Raw genomic sequence first — 19,874 nt, forward strand, 5'->3', positions numbered from 1 at the left:
AGTTGCATCAGAAGGGGCATTCCGGGCCAGATGGAAAGGCCTGGTGCAGAACACAGGCAGCTTTTGAGTATAGCTTCCGCTGGCCTGCAGGGCTGAACACTTGCATTTAAAAAGGTGCACCAGGTGCAGGTGGTGGGGGGGGGGGGGGAGAAGGAGGGGAGGGAGGGAGAGCTGCAGGCAGATCTAGGAGGGGAGGGAGTGATGTCAGACCATGCACAATGAGGGGAGACGTGAGAGTGAGGCAGAATTTGGGCAACATGCGATTAATCACGATTAACATACAGCCTTATTTTTTATCCTTTTCTTAACAGATCAGTTTCACCTCTCAGAATCTTCTGATGAGCGACACTGTTAAGTTTCCATATTTTTACCGGACTGTTCCAAGTGAGTTGCACCTCTGCATTGGGATAGTCAAGTTACTGAAACATTTTGGCTGGAGTTGGATTGGTATCATCGCATGTTATGAAGACAAGAGCCTTAGGGCTGTCCAGATCCTGAAAGAAGGGATTGAGCAGAACGGAGGCTGCATCGAATTCATAGAAATTTTCAATAACGACAAATTCACGCCAACTGATTTTTCCAAACTTTATGAAAGAATCTATATGACATCAACTAGTGTAGTCATTTTCTATTGTAGTAGGGACTATATCTGGAATGTATTTGGGAACAGTGATTATGTAACTGTAACTAGAAAGGTCTGGATCACCACACATGAGCGAGACTTTGCCTCACGTTATGCATTGGGCCAGAGTGTGAAGAACAATACCTTGGCATTCACAGTCGCAAAGAAAAATATTCCAAGTTTTTCAAAATTTGTCCGTGAGGTGAATCCTATCCTGCTTGTAAATGATTATTACAGTTTCTCATGGTGGATGAGCCTGTGCGACAGTCAGTGCCAAAACAGCATTCAAAGATCTTGCAATCTGAACATATCTTTGATGTTTCCACCAAAGTGTGACACCAAATACTTGGGGAGCAGCTACAGTGTGTACAATGCTGTGTATGCCCTGGCACACACACTGCATGACATGGTCACGTCTGGTATTCGAAATGATACCATGTGGAGTGGAGGAAGGAGATTTTTGGATTATTTGCCATGGAAGGTAAGATCAAAGTTAAAGGAGTGAAATATACTAGCACAGAGTGGAAGGGAAGCCTTCACGAGAGGAGAGTGCATAGGCGTAGACTGGGGGGGGCGAGGGGGGGGCAATGCCCCCCCAAACGACGATGACGTGGACTGGCGCTAGAATGAAAAAAAAAAACAAGCAGGCACGCGCTCGTCTCCGTCCGCTTCGCTGCTTCCCTGCCCTCTCTGTCTGCGTCCCGCCCGAAAGGAAATGACATCAGAGGAAGGCGGGACGCAGACAGAGAGGGCAGGGAAGCAGCGAAGCAGACGGAGACGAGCGTGTCTATAATCTACCTCCTCTCTTCCTACCCTCCAGCGCAGGCAGCACCAATCTTCTCTAAGCCTTTCTTGTTCCTGGCAGCGGTAGCGACGTACACGCTGCCTTCAGCTCTGCCCCGAAGCCTTCTCTTCAAGTTCCTGTTCCCGCATAGGTGGGAACAGGAACTTGAAGAGAAGGCTTCCGGGGCAGACCGAAGGCAGCGTGTATACGTCGCTACCGCTGCCAGGAGCACAGAAAGGTTGAAGAAGACTGCTGCCTGCACCGGAGGGAGGGAGGAAGAGAGGGGGTAAACGGAGTCACGATCCTGGACCTCGCGGGGGGGGGGGGCAGCAGAGGGAAGATGAATGGGACTGGGAGGGTGGAGAGCAGAGGGAAGGAGTAAGAGATGGATGGGACTGGGAGGGGTGGGTGGGGAGCAGAGGGAAGGAAAAGGAATTGGATTGGACTGGGAAAGGAGGTGAGCAGAGGGAAGGAGCAGGAGATGGATGGGACTGGGAGGGGTGGGAAGCAGAGGGAAGGAGCAAGAGATGGATGGGACTGGGAGGGGTGGTGAGCAGAGGGAAGGAGCAGGAGATGGATGGGACTGGGAGGGTGGGAAGCAGAGGGAAGGAGCAGGAGATGGATGGGACTGGGAGGGTGGGAAGCAGTGGGAAGAAGCAGGCGATGGATGGGACTGGGAGGGGTGGGAAGCAGAGGGAAGGAGCAAGAGATGGATGGGACTGGGAGGGGTGGGTGGGGAGCAGAGGGAAGGACCAGGAATTGGATTGGACTGGACTGGGAAAGGAGGTCAGAGGAGGACCAGGAATTGGATTGGACTGGACTGGGAAAGGAGGTCAGAGGGAAGGAGCAGGAGATGGATGGGACTGGGAGGGGTGGGAAGCAGAGGGAAGGACCAGGAATTGGATTGGACTGGGAAAGGAGGTGAGCAGAGGGAAGGAGCAAGAGATGGATGGGACTGCGAGGGGTGGGGAGCAGAGGGATGGACCAGGAGATGGATGGGATTTGGAGAGGTCAGGCACAGCAGAGGGAAGGAGCAAGAGATGGATGGGACGGAGGGATGGTGAGCAGAGGGAAGGAACAGAAGATGGATGGGACTGCGAGGGGTGGGGAGCAGAGGGAAGGACCAGGAATTGGATTGGACTGGGAAAGGAGGTGAGCAGAGGGAAGGAGCAAGAGATGGATGGGACTGCGAGGGGTGGGGAGCAGAGGGATGGACCAGGAGATGGATGGGATTTGGAGAGGTCAGGCACAGCAGAGGGAAGGAGCAAGAGATGGATGGGACGGAGGGATGGTGAGCAGAGGGAAGGAACAGAAGATGGATGGGACTGCGAGGGGTGGGGAGCAGAGGGATGGACCAGGAGATGGATGGGATTTGGAGAGGTCAGGCACAGCAGAGGGAAGGAGCAAGAGATGGATGGGACGGAGGGATGGTGAGCAGAGGGAAGGAACAGAAGATGGATGGGACTGGGAGGGGTGGGGAGCAGCTGGAAGGAGCAAGAGATGGATGGGACTGCGAGGGGTGGGGAGCAGAGGGATGGACCAGGAGATGGATGGGATTTGGAGAGGTCAGGCACAGCAGAGGGAAGGAGCAAGAGATGGATGGGACGGAGGGATGGTGAGCAGAGGGAAGGAACAGAAGATGGATGGGACTGCGAGGGGTGGGGAGCAGAGGGATGGACCAGGAGATGGATGGGATTTGGAGAGGTCAGGCACAGCAGAGGGAAGGAGCAAGAGATGGATGGGACAGAGGGATGGTGAGCAGAGGGAAGGAACAGAAGATGGATGGGACTGGGAGGGGTGGGGAGCAGCGGGAAGGAGCAAGAGATGGTTGGGACTGGGAGGGGTGGGGAGCAGAGGGAAGGAGCAAGAGATGGATGGGACTGGGAGGGTGGGGAGCAGAGGGAAGCCTACTGGAAAGAAGACACTGCATAAAACAGAAGACACTGGGATCAAAGCGAATAGAAAAACTAAATGATCAGACAACAAAGGTAAATAAAAGTTTATTTTATTCGTAATTTATTAATTGAAATGTGTCAGCTTTTTGAAATGTGCATCTGTGATATTTTGCCTGTAAATTTCATTTCCTTCCTCCATATTAGCATATTCATTTGCATATGTATATATGCAAATGATATGCTAATATGCTCCGCCCATTCTTTGCCCCCCCAAATGAAACAGTCAAACTACGCCTATGGGAGAGTGCTATGGAGACACCTACGAGTAAATTCAGTAGAGGATGAGTACATAAATAGATAAGTATTGCCATACTGGGAAAGACCAAAGGTCCATCAAGCCCAGCATCCTGTTTCCAACGGTGGCCAATCCAGATCACAAATACCTGGCAAGATCCCAAAAAAGTACAAAACATTTTATACTGCTTATCCCAGAAATAGTGGATTTTTCCCAAGTCTATTTAATAACGGTCTATGGACTTTTCCTTTAGGAAGCAGTCCAAACCTTTTTTAAACTCCGCTAAGCTAACCGTATTCTCTGGCAACGAATTCCAGAGTTTAATTACACGTTGAATGAAGAAAATTTTTCTCCGATTCATTTTAAATTTACTACATTGTAGCTTCATCACATGCCTCCTAGTCCTAGTATTTTTGGAAAACGTGAACAGACGCTTCACATCTACCCGTTCAACTCCACTCATTATTTTATAGACCTCTATCATATCTCCCCTCAGCTGCCTTTTCTCCAAGCTGAACAACCCTAGCCACTTTAGCCTTTCCTCATAGGGAAGTCGTCCCATCCCCTTTATCATTTTTGTCGCCCTTCTCTGCACCTTTTATAATTCCACTATATCTTTTTTGAGATACGGCAACCAGAATTGAACACAATATTCGAGGTGCGGTTGCACCATGGAGCGATACAAAGGCATTATAACATCCTAATTTTTGTTTTACATTCCTTTCCTAATAATACCTAACATTCTATTTGCTTTCTTAGCCGCAGCAGCACACTGAGCAGAAGGTTTCAACGTATCTTCAACAACGACACCTAGATCCCTTTCTTGGTCGGTGACTCCTAACGTGGAACCTTGCATGACGTAGCTATAATTCAGGTTCCTCTTTCCCATATGCATCACTTTGCACTTGCTCACATTAAACGTCATCTGCCATTTAGATGCCCAGTCTCATAAGGTCCTCTTGTAATTTTTCACAATCCTCCCACAATTTAACCACTTTGAATAACTTTGTGACATCAGCAAATTTAATTATCTTACTAGTTACTCCCATCTCTAGGTCATTTACAGATCAGATAGGTGCAAATATGATTAGAATAGTGAAACAAATACTTGTTACATACCAATATTCTAGCTAAGCACTCTTCTGAAATTCTCCACATATCTTTGGCAGCATTTAGTTAGCAGGTGGGCAAACACATCATCAGGGGCTGGGTGTAGGCCACAGTGATGCTTGTAGTTTATAGAACATTGTAAGTTAGGTGGGTATCTCCCACAAGTAAGTGTGAGAGAGAGATGGGGAATGAGAGGGCTGAGGAAGATGGAAAGCTATAGGTTAATGCATTAGCAAGAGATTGAGGATTGTACAGTGAGAAGAAGGGATGAAATAAGTCGAAAAAGAAAAATTGTTTTGCTTTTGTGAATGCTTGAAATTACATGGGTAACTTGGCAGTACTGAAATTTTACCTTTCGTTCTTTAGCTTCATCATTATCTAAAGAATGCTCACTTTAAGAACGGTCTTGGTGAAGAGATTTCTTTTGATGAGAATGGAGACCTCACCATTGGATATGAAATCATCAACATTGTTTATCTCGCCAATGGGATACAGAGGAATGAAATTGTTGGAAGTTATAACCCTTATGCTCCTCCAGGACAGGATTTCACCATTGATGAGAAGGCTATGGTGTGGGAGAGCGACTTCACTGAGGTGAGACTTGAGTTCCACTAAAATATGATGAAACTTACAGAAACCACAGGAAAATACTTTTACCTAGATTCAGGAGATATAAGATATTTGTGTGTTGCCCCGCCTATGCTCTGCCCAGACTCCACCCCTATAGATGTTCCCTTGTAAAATATGCCCTGTTGAAGAGATGTGTGTAGTAACAGAGTAGTAAAAGGTAGATTTTTGGTGTTCACGTATAACATTCTGGCAACAGTTCTATGATAATGGATGGTCTATAAAGACAGATACAAACCAATTTCTCCAAGAATGGGACAATAGATGCAGTAACATATTAGACAACATAGCACCACTTCAAATCAGAACCTCACACAGAAAGAATTCAATACCATGGTTCAACGAAGAACTGAAAAAGCTAAAAACGCAAGTTAGAAGGCTAGAACGAGCATGGAATAAAATGAAAGACGACTCCATACTCACCACTTGGAAACAACTACAAAGAAAATATAAATACGCCATAAGACAAACAAAAAGACTGTTTTACAAAACTAAAATTGGGCCAGACTACAAGGACACACATAAACTCTTCCAACTCATGAATAAATTACTAGATACTACACCGGTGACTTCTAACAGCACAGTCAAACCAGCAGCAGAGAATCTCGTGAAATACTTCAATGAGAATATCACGAAACTACGTCTCTTGATACCCGTCAATACCATCGACTACACAAAATTCCTTGACTGTCTAGACCCAAACCCGGGTGAATACCCAGCGGACAGAACCTGGACCAACTTTGAGACGCTATCGGAGGACATCATCTCCCAAAAGCTCAAAAGGTTCGCCAAGTCTTACTGCAAATTAGACATATGCCCTAACAACCTAATAAAGTCTGCCCCTCAACAATTCATAACAGACCTCACGGAGCACCTGAACTACATGCTACAAAACGGACTCTTCCCAAAGGATAAAGGAAATATTCTACTCACCCCTATACCCAAAGACGCAAAGAAAAGCACAAGCGATTTAACCAACTACCGTCCAGTAGCATCTATTCCGCTGATAACCAAATTAACGGAAGGACTGGTGACCAATCAACTCACCGACTACTTAAATAAATTCTCCATACTACACGACTCCCAATCAGGATTCCGATCTAACCACAGTACAGAAACAGTACTAGTTACTCTCATGACTAAATTTAAACAATTGATCGCAACTGGTTATAACATACTTCTTCTACAATTCGATATGTCCAGCGCTTTCGATATGGTTGATCATGGAATATTACTACACATCCTTGAATACTTCGGAATTGGAGGCAACATCCTCAAGTGGTTTAAAGGCTTCCTAACCACGCGATTTTACCAAGTGATATCTAACTCGACCACCTCAGACACATGGACACCTGAATGTGGAGTTCCCCAAGGATCCCCCCTCTTGCCGACTCTCTTCAACCTAATGATGACACCCCTGGCCAAATTATTATCCAATCAAAACCTTAATCCATACATATACGCAGATGACGTAACGATTTACATCCCGTTTAAACATGATTTAATGGAAATTACGAACGACATCAACCAAGGTTTCCATATCATGCACTCATGGGCGGATGCATTTCAGCTAAAACTTAACACAGAAAAAACACAATGCCTTATACTCACCTCGCAACATAACACGAGCAATTTCACCACCATAAACACACCAAAATTATCCCTTCCCATCTCGGACACCCTGAAAATTCTTGGAGTTACCATCGATCAACATCTTACACTTGAAAATCATGCGAAAAATACAACTAAGATGTTTCATTCAATGTGGAAACTAAAAAAAGTAAGACCTTTCTTCCCAAGGAACATCTTTCGCAACCTGGTACAATCAGTAGTGCTTAGTCACCTAGACTACTGCAATGCACTCTTCGCTGGCTATAAAGAGCAAATTATCAAGAAACTTCAAACAGCTCAGAACAAAATATGAAAGTGCTAAACCGCTAAGAGAAAAATTACACTGGCTTCCACTTAAAGAACGCATCGCGTTCAAAGTATGTTCTCTAGTTCATAAAATCATTCACTGAAATGCCCCAGCCTACATGTCAGATCTGGTAGACCTGCCACCTAGGAACGCTAAAAGGTCATCCTTAATCTTCACTTCCCCAGTTTGTAAAATACAAACTAATGCATGCGTCAAACTTTTCTTACCTGAGTACACAGTTATGGAACGCATTGTCGCGCAACTTAAAAACTACTTATGAACTAGCTAACTTTCGCAAATCCCTTAAGACCCACCTCTTCAACAAGGCATACCAATAAGATCAGCTATTATAAATGTAATATACCGCCACCTTACCTATTATCAGCACTGTCTTTTCTCACATATGCTTGTTTAAATTTCAATTATGCTATTCTTTATGGCATCTCCACCTTACCTATTATCAGCACTGTTTTCTACTTTTATCTAATGTTTAAATTTCGATTACACTATTCTTTATGTAACAATAACTGTCATCCCCCAATCTATTATCCACCAATAACGATACATTGTAAGCCACATTGAGCCTGCAAAAAGGTGGGAAAATGTGGGATACAAATGCAATAAATAAATAAATAAATAAATTGCTGTAGATTGCCTTGGGTGAATTTCTCCAACAAGATGGTAAATAACTCCTAATAAATAAATAAATGTGTGCCTAAGAGTTAACCGGCTATATCACGCAATTACCAGCAATATTCAGTGCTGACCAGCTAAGTTAATAATGGGCAAAGATGTGATCCTATTTGCCTGCTAAACAGGCCAGCACAGTATATTTGCTTAGCCAGATAAGATAGCGCCGGCCAAAAAAAACCAGAATATTCAATACAGTTCGCCGGAAACAGCCTGGCATTGAGTATCTGGGATCAGCACTGACTGTGGAATTTATTTAATTTATTAGCATCTATTTACTGCCTTTTTGAAAGGCCTCCCACCAGCTTAATATCAGCCTCCTTCTTTGTAGATGTCTCCCTTGCTGTGCACAAAATCAATTTAATACAAGTTAACCACTGAATTTTCTCATGTAAAGTGAAATTGTACATTTTACAAAAAGGTTCTGAGCTATGTTCAGAAATGTATTGACACAAATGTTTGACATGAACCAAAAGAAGTCTGGAAATCTTTTTTTTTTTAAAGACCAAAATGAACCAAACAAAACTGCCAAAAATGTGTTCCCTGTGTTCAGCCCTTCCAGATATGTGATTGTCCAGCCTCGTGGGCTGTCAAAGATAAGGTTGAAATTGTACATAAACTTAGACATTGATAATATCAACCAAAGTTCTGGCTGTTGGTCGTGTACTTAAACGTAGCCAATTTTAAACCATAATCGGTGAAAACTGAAAATTCAAGATACCTACCTTAAATCAGTGGCGTAGCCAAGGGTGGGCCCAGGCCCACCCACTTTGGGCTCAGGCCCACCCAGTAGCAGCACACCTATGAAGTGTCTGGCAGGGATCTCCAAGCCCCACCAGCCGAAAATTCCCAACAACTGTCCTTCCTACATACCAGCTTTCCCTCTAATGTATTCCCGCCTATGCGGAAACAGGAAGTTGCATCAGAGGGAAGGCTGTGGGGCCAACATGAGCAGTGTGTATTAGTTGCTGCTCATTGCCAGTGAACATCTGCTATTTAAAAGGTATGGGGGGAGGGGGATGTTTGAGAGACCATATGGCATGCAGGCGAGAGAGGGAGAGACCAAATCACTTGTGGGACAGGGCAGAGTTCTTCTACCCACCCATCTTGGGCCCAGGCCCTCCCAAAATTGGGTGTCTGGCTACACCCCTGCCTTAAATATTCCCTAGCAAACTCCTACTTTAAAAATTAATTGTGACAATTAGCTGCTCCAGGCAGGAATATTTTCAGAAAGTCTGACTGAGGTACAGTTAGATATCAAGATCCTTTATAAACTGATCTCTCTGTGGTAAGTTTGATTTTCAAAAAAAACTTCTGAATTACTGGTCAGTAAAGGAATGCTGCATTTAAACATAACATTTGAGTGTCAAAAAAAGTTATATAAGTTGTTTTCTCATTCTTCAGACACCTCCACAGTCCAGATGCAGCCTGAGTTGCCGTCCTGGTTACAGGAAGTTAATCAGGGAAGGACAGCCTGTCTGCTGCTATGACTGTATTCCATGTGCGGAGGGAGAGGTCTCCAACCAAACCGGTAGGTGATACCAAGGGGAAAAACAAAACAAGAGAAAGAGGAGTTCAACACCCTACGTAAAGTATCAAACAGCACTATGAGAGTAGGGATTAGCTCACGGGTTTCCAAAAAAGAGGAAGAGACGATAGAGATAAAAATACTAAAACTTTTAATAAAAATCTGTAAATATAATGACATCCGCTTAGTTGTCCAATACAGGATAACATGCAGAATCAAAAAGGAACTGACACAGATCGGGTCATAAAATCTGCACTTACTAGTGTAAGATTTGATATGCAATACAGACCTGTGTGGTGACAAGCAAGGTAATCAGAGACCATCGGGTGGATGTGAAGCGACTGTTCACGCTATCCAAAAATACTAGGACTAGAGGGCATGAGTTGAAGCTACAGTGTGGTAAATTTAAAACGAATCGGAGAAAATTTTTCTTCACCCAACGTGTAATTAGACTCTGGAATTCATTGCCGGAGAACGTGGTACGGGCGGTTAGCTTGACGGAGTTTAAAAAGGGGTTAGATAGATTCCTAAAGGACAAGTCCATAGACCGCTATTAAATGGACTGGAAAAATTCCTCATTTTTAGGTATAACTTGTCTGGAATGTTTTTACGTTTGGGGAGCGTGCCAGGTGCCCTTGACCTGGATTGGCCACTGTCGGTGACAGGATGCTGGGCTAGATGGACCTTTGGTCTTTCCCAGTATGGCACTACTTATGTACTTATGTAACTGTAAAACGCATGTAGACAGCGAAAGTACGATCCAATCCCTACTCTCATAGTACCGGGTGATTCACAGAACACAAGGCTGTAGATTCTTCACGATGGTCCCTGCTCTGTGAAATTACGCAAGGGTGAAAATCTGTAGAGACCCAAATCTAATCCACAGTTTGGTTTGACATTATTTTTTCTTTGGAGAATAAGGGAAAATATCAGTTATAGTCTCTCTCCTCACTCAATAGTCAAGAATAGCAGACCAAGCAGGAAAAAGTAGAGGCTGATCAAAGGACAATTCCACCACTGGAGATGTTATGGAGAAAAACTTTATTGATGCAAATGTCAAAAAGGGGGTCCATATCCTTGAAACATCCTAATACTGATTTTGGAAAGGCAGAAAATGGACATTCGACACTGCAGTTTGTACAAATACAAGGGGCTGTGTTATGGGCATGTTGTGGGCAGGACTAGGGAAGGCCCAAAATCAGAACATCCAACAGCAATAAATGAAAGGGAAGAAATGTTGAAGTCTAAAAAAAAAGTCTTTATTTAGACCTGTTTCAGTAATATATAGGGTATAGAAAGGTGGTCTGAATGAACAGCTGACCACTGGAGGGATTAAGGAATGAGACCTACTTAACCCCCCAGTTGTTGCAGACCCCCTCCCACTCCTTTGAAAGTGAAACACGAAAGGGATACCGGGCTCTATGGCAGCTAGAGGTAGACATTCTAAACAGCTCCGCAAGAATTTCTGAGGAGTAGTCTAATGGTTAGTGCAGTGGACAGTAAACCCAAGGACCCAGGGTCAACTCCTAATGTATGTATAATTCTTTTTTATTTTGAGCCCTCCAGAAATAGAAAACTGCCTATTGTACTTAAACATATGAGACACCTGCAAGCCTGAGAACTACTGAGGTGGTGTACCTTCAGGTACAGTAGGTTTTCAAAAAGTGCTCAATTCTTTAACCTCCGGGGTAAATCTTGCCTAATAGAGTACATATATTCATACCAAACTCACAAAGTACTCACTATTTACTCCTATAATAGTACCTTTACTTATAGCATTTTATTCAGTTATAATCAGAGGATACAAACAACCTTCACATATAACACAAAGCAACCCCAGTATTCCTTAACTACTAGCCCCTCAGCCACTCACATTCACACAAAGCATATATTATATAGTTCATTCATCCAAAACCATCCTTTCTTGATTTCTACATGCCCAAATACATCATTTCATGACATAACATGTGACCTTTGCTCTACATTAAAGATGAATCTCAACGCCCCTCCCCGTGGTATTCAGCCACTTAACTGTCCGTGTCCACCTCCTTCAGAATTTACTTGCAATCAATTTCAAAAAATGATGATAGGCATATTAGATGTTGCCAAGTCCACGATGAAAGCCTTTTACTTCTCTGCTGAATTGGCTACTTCCTGGTGAGATTGTAGCGTGGAGCTAGAGATAGGCTGCTGGGGATACCACCAAAGCGTCAATTAAAATGTTCTTAACACATCCTGGTTCTCAATGCGAGACCGCGTTTCGTCAACATCTTCCTCAGGAGAACCAAACCTCGCAATATGTGAATGCATATATACCAAGTCCTAATTTAACATATCCACTTTATCTCCTACTTACATCTAACAATCGCTTCATATACAGAATAAATCACTATCAAATCAATACTTGGCAGCTTACCCATGGGACTGCTCTCCAAGCCTGAGAGACTGGAAATGACGCCCGAACGTTCCCTCTACTAAACTCACCTTCACACTAAATACCCTCTCATCTGTCTGCCCATCGTCCTACATCATAACCCTTACAGCCATTCAACTTCAAGATTTAAACCGCCCGGGGCTAAGGTATTCCACTGAAATATATATCGCTGTTCTATATTAAATAATAAACTGCTGACATCTTCACCCCGTGACGGTACTGGAACCTGTACCAAAACTAAACATCGGAGGGCCTCCACGCTGTGTTTGTGTTCTACCCAATGGGAAACTTCCATTCTCAAATTTCTCAGATTACTGATATGTTCAGCCAACCTGTTTTTTAATTTCCTTTTGGAGTGCCCTATATAATACTTGCTACAGGGACACATAATGCAGTATACTATCCGTTCACTATTACAGTTAGCAACAGCTTGTAAATAAAAATACCGATTAGTTCCCGGAATCCTAACTACATTTGTAGTGATTGCATACTTGCAGTAGACACAAACACCGCATGGAGAATGTTGACCTCCATGGCTGTGTGTACTGGGTCTTTTCTGCAATTCACCTAGATTAGATTTTCGGCGATAAACCATCTTAGGATGTTCTTTAAATATCGAATGTACACCCAGGACATGCCAGTATTTATGAATGACCTGACCGATCGCAAGAGCCTGATGAGAAAACAGTAACACAAACGCTATGGGCTTGACCATTGACATCTGCTTTGGGGATAACAACCATGATCTAAGAGCATAGCGTGCCCTCTTATATGCACGCTTTAAAATATGCATAGGGTACCCACGCTGCCTAAACCTTTCAGTCATCTTGCGAGCCTGGATTATAAACTCTTCAAGAGACGAGCATAACCTTCTTAATCTCAAGAATTGTCTGACAGGAACACCCTGCCTTAACGCTACATGATGATGGCTCAAATAATGTAACAGGGTGTTCCTGTCGGTAGGCTTCCGGAAAATCGAAGTGGACATAACTCCATTGGCTGATCTACAAATTTTTATATCCAAGAATTCGATCTCCTCTTTGGATACCCAAGAGGTGAATTTGACACAAGGGTCCGCTGCATTCAATGTAGCTACAAACTCTGCCAATTCATTTTCTGACCCCTGCCAAAACAGTATGATGTCATCTATATACCTCCACCATAGTACTACTTTACTGTACTATGGGGAGGTATATACATGCTTATTTTCGAAGTCTGTCATATAGAGGCAAGCCAATGAGGGCGCAACAGTCGCCCCCATGGCAACGCCTCTTTTCTGCACATAAAACTTATTTTCAAATTGAAAATAGTTACACCCGATGACCCAAGTCAATAGCTGCTGTATGATCAACTTCTTAGCTCTCGAGATAGCAACACGATCAAGATATGCCCCAGCTACCGCAATAACTCCCGCTAGGCAGGCTAGTGTACAAGGCTAAGACATCGAGGCCAACCATAAGGATATCCTCGGAATCAGCCTGCTGTAAACTACTTTGATCCAAGGACTGTATAAAATCAGTGAAATCCCAGATATACGAACCCGCCCTACTAACCAAAGGCCGAAGTAACTTATTGATAAATTTCGATAAGGGCTCCAGAACTGAGTCACGAGTGCAAACAATGGGGCGCCCTGGTGGGTCCACTGTGGACTTATGGACTTTTGGAATAAAATAAATGTACGGTATTTTGGGTTTAGGATGGCATAAATATTTTCGTTCCCTCTCAGTTAAAATGCCATCAAGCACTGCTCTACCCACGTACTCATTAATCAACAGGCTATAAGTAAAGGTACTATTATAGGAGTAAATAGTGAGTACTTTGTGAGTTTGGTTTCAAAAAGTGCTGCCATACAGACAAATGACAGTGAGGAAAGGTCGAGGAACTTCATCTTGTTAAAAGAAAGCAAGGGAAGGAGAGAACAATAGGGAAGCTCTGGTAATTCAACCGGGCATTGTTTTTTTTATTTTTGATGAATGATATGCAACAACATGGGATACATTGTTGACATGTCCTCTGATATTCAGTGTTATTTCTGTGGCCCAATTTAACTTTGTGGGCATCGACACTGAATATCTTCTGCAGTTACCCAAATCTGTTTCCTGATCACCCTAGTTCTCCATGGACAGTGTTGCATCTGCCATATGGAATAATCAGCGCCATTGCCCTGTTAAATGCCGTTGAATATCCTCTCCTATGGTGTTTGGTGTGATTTTACCAGGTAGGAACCACACTTTCCAAGGGACATAAAATATTGACCCACTGTTCATTCTTCTATAGTCTGTTGCTACTATGTAAAATTGTCCATAATATAAGAGAACTATTTTCAGTGTCATGAAATCAATGCTCTTTATGAGATACTTAGACAATATTCTTCATTCGTAGATGGTGACACCTGTTGGAAATGCCCAGAAGACCAATGGCCGAATCACAAAACAGATGCCTGCATCCCAAAAGTGATAACTTTCCTGTCCTATGAAGAACCTTTGGGGATACTGTTGACTTCCGTCAGCATTTTCTTCTTTCTGGTCACTGCAGTCATCTTGGGAATTTTTATTAATTACCAAGACACACCCTTAGTGAAAGCCAACAACCGGGACCTCAGTTACATTCTCCTCATCTCCCTCATGCTCTGCTTCCTCTGCTCTTTAATATTCATTGGCCGTCCAAACAAAGTGACCTGCATTCTCCAACAGACTGCATTTGGGATCATTTTCGCCATCTCTCTCTCCTCCATCCTTTCAAAAACCATCACTGTGGTCATGGCCTTTCATGCCACAAAACCTGGAAGCAAGTTCCGGAAATGGATGGGTTCCAGGGTCTCAGTTTCTATAGTCTTTTCCTGTTCCCTCATTCAAACTGTTCTGTGTCTTGCCTGGTTGTTCACTGCTCCCCCATTCCCATATCTTAATATGAGATCAGAAATTGGAGCAATACTAATTGAATGTAATGAAGGGTCAATAGTTGCATTTTACTGTGTTCTGGGTTACCTGGGATTTCTGGCAGGTATCAGCTTCATCATAGCTTTCCTTGCAAGAAATCTCCCCGACACTTTCAATGAGGCCAAGTACATCACCTTCAGCATGCTGGTGTTCTGCAGCGTCTGGATCTCCTTCATCCCAACGTACCTGAGCACCAAGGGCAAGTACATGGTGGCAGTGGAGATATTTGCTATCTTGGCCTCCAGTGCTGGACTCCTGGGTTGTATCTTTATCCCCAAATGCTACATTATTCTGCTAGAACCCAATAAGAACAGCAGGAAATACCTAACAAAAACTACTGGAGGAAATATTTAAAGACATGCTACTGCCTAAAGATAAATGGATAAATTGTCACCTCTGTCTTTATTTCTGATATTCATTTTTTTTATTTAGCACCTTTCTTAGGGGCAAAATGGTATAGAAAAGAACATTTTAAAAAATGGAGAAAATAACAGAAAGGAAGATCAATTTACAAACAGGATAGAGGCAGAGAAAAAAGTGGAAGAGGGATTGTTAGAGAGGGAGGCCTGCAACTAGTCCTGTCAGTGGTACTTCTCCTTATGGTTCAAATGCTCAGTTTAGAAGGGTTTGCTGGAATGTAATCCACAGCTTAAATGGATTATTTGCATATTTAAATATTACTATTATTGTACAGTCCATATTGATAAGTGGTTCTCAAGCCAGATTTCCAGGATATCCAAAATTAATATTTATGTGGAGGGGCATAATCGAATGGGGACGACCATCTCTAAGGGCAACCATTTCTAAGAACGTCCCAGCGAAGGGGCAGGGAAACCCGTATTATCGAAACAAGATGGGCGTCCATCTTGTGTTTCGATAATACGGTCGGGGACGCTCAAATCTCAACATTTAGGTCGACCTTAGAGATGGTCGTCCCTTTGGTCATGGGAGGAGCCAGAATTCGTAGTGCACTGGCCCCCCTGACATGCCAGGACACCAAACGGGCACCCTAGGGGGCACTGCAGTGGACTTCACAAATTGCTCCCAGGTGCATAGCTCCCTTACCTTGGGTGCTGAGCCCCTCAACCCCCCCCCCCCCCAAACCCCACTCCCCACAACTGTACACCACTACCATAGCTGTTAGGGATGAAGGGGGGAAACCTACATGTGGGTACAGTGGGTTTTCAGCTGGGTTTTGGAGGGCTCACATTTACCACCACAAGTGTAACAGGTGGGGGGGGGGGGGGGTTGGGCCTGGGTCCACCTGGCTGAAGTGCACTGCACCCACTAAAACTGCTCCAGGGACCTGCATACTGCTGTCATGGAGCTGGGTATGACATTTCAGGCTGGTATAAAGGCTGGCAAAAAAAGAAATTGACGTTTTTTTAGGGGGGGGTGGTGCCACTGGGGGAGTAAGGAGAGGTCATCCTCCATTCCCTCTGGTGGTCATCTGGTCAGTTCGGGCACCTTTTCATGGCCGTAAGAAAAAATGGACCAAGTAAAGTCGGCCAAGTGCTCATCAGGGACGCCCTTCTTTTTTGCATTATCGGCCGAGGACGCCCATTTCCTAATCACGCCCCAGTCCCGCCTTCGCTACGGTGCTGACATGCCCCCGTGAACTTTGGTCGTCCCCATGAGGGGAAGCTGTGGAGGACGCCCAAAATCAGCTTTCGATTATGCCGATTTGGGCGACCCTGAGAGAAGGACGCCCATCTCCCGATTTGTGTCAGAAGATGGGCGCCCTTCTCTTTCAAAAATAAGCCTGAAAGTCACATAGTATGTGATGGCAGATAAAGTCCTGAATGGTCCATCCAGTCTGCCCAACAATCACATTCATTATCAATTCATGCTTAAATTAACAATGAATGTGATATTATAGTTTATCGTGCGTCTTTTATTGTTGTTTCTGGGACATAGACCGTTGAAGTCCGCTCGACTCTGTCCTTTTGTTCCACCTACTGGAGTTGCTGTCAAAGCCCAAATCAGCCTATCCAAATCCGCCTTGTCATTTGCGGGACCCAGACCGTAAAATTCTGCACAGCACGGTCCTCAGTTCCAGTTACTGAAGTTGCCATTGAAGCTCTTTCCAACCTATCCTAAACTTTTTATTTTTTATACCATCTTTTTTCTAAATAGAATTTCTCTGTGTTCATCCCACACCTTTTGGAATTCTACCACCTCCTTCAGGAGGGCATTCCAGGTATTGACCACCCTCTCCGTGAAAAAGAATTTCCTGACATTGTTCCTAATTCTACCACCCCGCAGCCTCAGTTCATGTCCTCTACTTTTATCATTTCTCCTTCTTTGGAAGAGATTTGTTCTTATATTAATATTTTTCAAGTATTTAAATGTCTGTATCATATCTCCCTATCCCTTCTTTCTTCTGGGCTATACATATTCATGCAATGGCATAGGAGGGGGGCTGCCACACGGGGCGGGGCGGTTCGCCGTTGCACCCCCCCCCCCCCGGGTGCAGCACGATGACACCCCCCTAACCAGCTCCCCCACCCTACCTTTAAAAAGAATATCGGGAGGCGAGGCGCAGCGCCTCGCGCCCACCCTGCACGTAAAAGAAATGTGGACCGTCGGGTCTTCCCTCGCTCTATCTGTCCTGCCCTCCGCTGATGCAACTTCCTATTTCCGCAAGGGCGGGACAGACAGAGCGAGGGAAGACCCGACGGTCCACATTTCTATTACGTGCGGGGCAGGCGCGAGGCGCTGTGCCTCGCCTCCCGATATTCTTTTTAAAGGTAGGGTGTGGGAGCTGGTCGGGGGGGGGTGTCGATTCGCCGGGGGGGGGGTAGCTGGCAGGGAGCACCCCCCCTGAGCTGACAACCAGGGCAGACCGCCCCTCCCACCCCCCCCTTGCTACGCCACTGTATTCATGTCTTCCAGTATCTTCTCATACGTCTTGTGGCGCAATCCCCATATTATTTTTGTTGCCTTCTCTGGACCGCTTCTAGTCTTTTTACATCCTTAGCAAGATGCGACCTCCAAAACTCAACACAATACTCCAGTTGGGGCCTCACCAGCGACTTGTACAGGAGCATCAACACCTCCTTTTTTCTGCTGGTTACTTCTCTCTTGATGCAGTCAAGCATCCTTCTGGCTATGGCCACCACCTCGTCACACTGTTTTTTCACTTTGAGGTCCTTGGACACCATAACCCCTCCCCATCTGTACTTATCAGCCTCTCACTTCCTAGGACAGAGGTAGGCAATTCCAGTCCTCGAGAGCCGGAGGCAGGTCAGGTTTTCAGGATATCCACAATGAATATGCAGGAGATAGATCTATCTCCTGCATATTCATTGTGGATATCCTGAAAACCTGACCTGCCTCCGGCTCTCAAGGACCGGAGTTGCCTACCCCTGTCTTAGGACATACGTCTCCCTAGGGTTTCTACTCCTCAAATGCATCACTTTGCACTTCTTTGTAATAAATATTAATTGCCAAAAGTTAGACCATTCTTCTAACTTTTACAGATCCCTTTTCATGTTCTCCACTTCCTCCAGGGTGTCCACGCTATTACAAATCTTAGCATTATCTGGTCTGATAGCACTTTAGAAATGATAGGATAACAATTCTTAATTCTAGAAACCTGCGTGCCCAAGTTATAGAATTAAGGTCAGCTGCACATGGAATGGAATGGAATAATTAGGTACTGATCGACCTTAACAACCAATAGTTGGGTATAATTGGTGATAACACTAAATGCCTTTTGTCGCTATTTAAAATCTTGGGCTCTCAAATTCTCAAGTGCACAATTAGAAGGGGGTGTGGTCCTGGGTGGGGCATGGACAGGTGTAGAACATGCCCAGCACTTACGCGCATAGAATAACTGCAGTTATGTGTCTAACCCATTAGTTGGGCACGTAATTGTGGACTTGCTAATATTTTTTAATGACAATCACACAAGCAGTTGCCAATATAGAATCCACACTGAGCACGCAACATCCCATATCCTAACCTTAGGTGAGCTTTGTAGAATATAACCCACTGCTTGCAAAGCTTTATGAATGCAAATCTGTCTCATTCATATTCATTCTGCATATCCTGAACACCTAATTGTCTAGGTGCATCCCTAGATGAATAATTTGCTTTAGGTACTGAACGAATACAGGATCCAGTTTAAAATTCTTACACTTACACATACAGCACTACTTTGCCACATTAACAATTCCCTGTGTTCCTGTGTGGCATCTTCGATCTCTGAACAATCATAAATTCATGTGCGTACTGGGAGTTCACCAGAAAAAGTGAATTTTATTTCTTAGTTCCCTTCCTTTGGAACAGTTTTGATTCTCTTTGTTCTGAGCTTTTGTTTAAAAATAATTCAGATAGGTCTAAAAACCCATGTGTTTTTTTTTATGTTGGCTTTTAAGGACCCTGGTGGTTCTGTCCATCTAGGAATGTAATCAGAGGAAACCTGCAGTCAACGCTATAATACTTGAATGCTTTCTTTTCCTAGAAACATGGAAATATGCAGATAAAAGCCGAATGGCCCATCCAGTCTGCCCATCCTCTGTAACCCTTAACTCCTCCTTTTCCTAAGGGATCCCACATGTCTGTCTCATGCTTTCTTATACTCTGACATAGTCCTCGTCTCCACAGTCTCTAACGGGAGGCCATTCCTGATAACCTTTGTGTTGCAAATCACCTAAGGGAAGTAAATGAAAGACAACGATAAACGATATTGGCTACATACAACTGGTGTGGGAGGTATATCTATAAGAAGTTGCCTAGATGGATGTTCACATGGGTGGAGTATGCAGAGATCTTGGATGAGGTATACATTTACAGGCATACAACATAACTGTAATTTACGTGCATTCTTTAACAATCTAGGCGTGAACATTTATACCAATTCTATTACGCTGATAGTCTATAAATAAAAGTAGACGCCAACTTTTCTTTCTAAAAAAAAGTACCAAATAGGCTCATTCATAGGGCTAAAAGTAAGTCTCTTGCAAAGAATCACCATCCACATAGACATAGTTAAGTCACACACCTGGAACGGCCTTAATCCCACCAC

At 44.2% G+C, this 19,874-nt stretch overlaps 1 protein-coding gene across 1 annotated transcript; it reads left to right on the forward strand.

Annotated features, from left to right (window-relative positions):
- The first annotated feature begins 338 nt into the window (after positions 1-338).
- Positions 339-15,196, forward strand: LOC115464580 (vomeronasal type-2 receptor 116-like). Its single transcript, XM_030194945.1, has 4 exons — positions 339-1,103; positions 5,073-5,300; positions 9,346-9,472; positions 14,286-15,196. The coding sequence occupies exons 1-4, from the start codon at positions 339-341 to the stop codon at positions 15,194-15,196; spliced, it is 2,031 nt and encodes a 676-aa protein (XP_030050805.1).
- The last annotated feature ends 4,678 nt before the right edge of the window (positions 15,197-19,874 follow it).

Source organism: Microcaecilia unicolor, chromosome 3, assembly GCF_901765095.1.
Source record: "Microcaecilia unicolor chromosome 3, aMicUni1.1, whole genome shotgun sequence".
Lineage (NCBI taxonomy): Eukaryota > Metazoa > Chordata > Amphibia > Gymnophiona > Siphonopidae > Microcaecilia > Microcaecilia unicolor.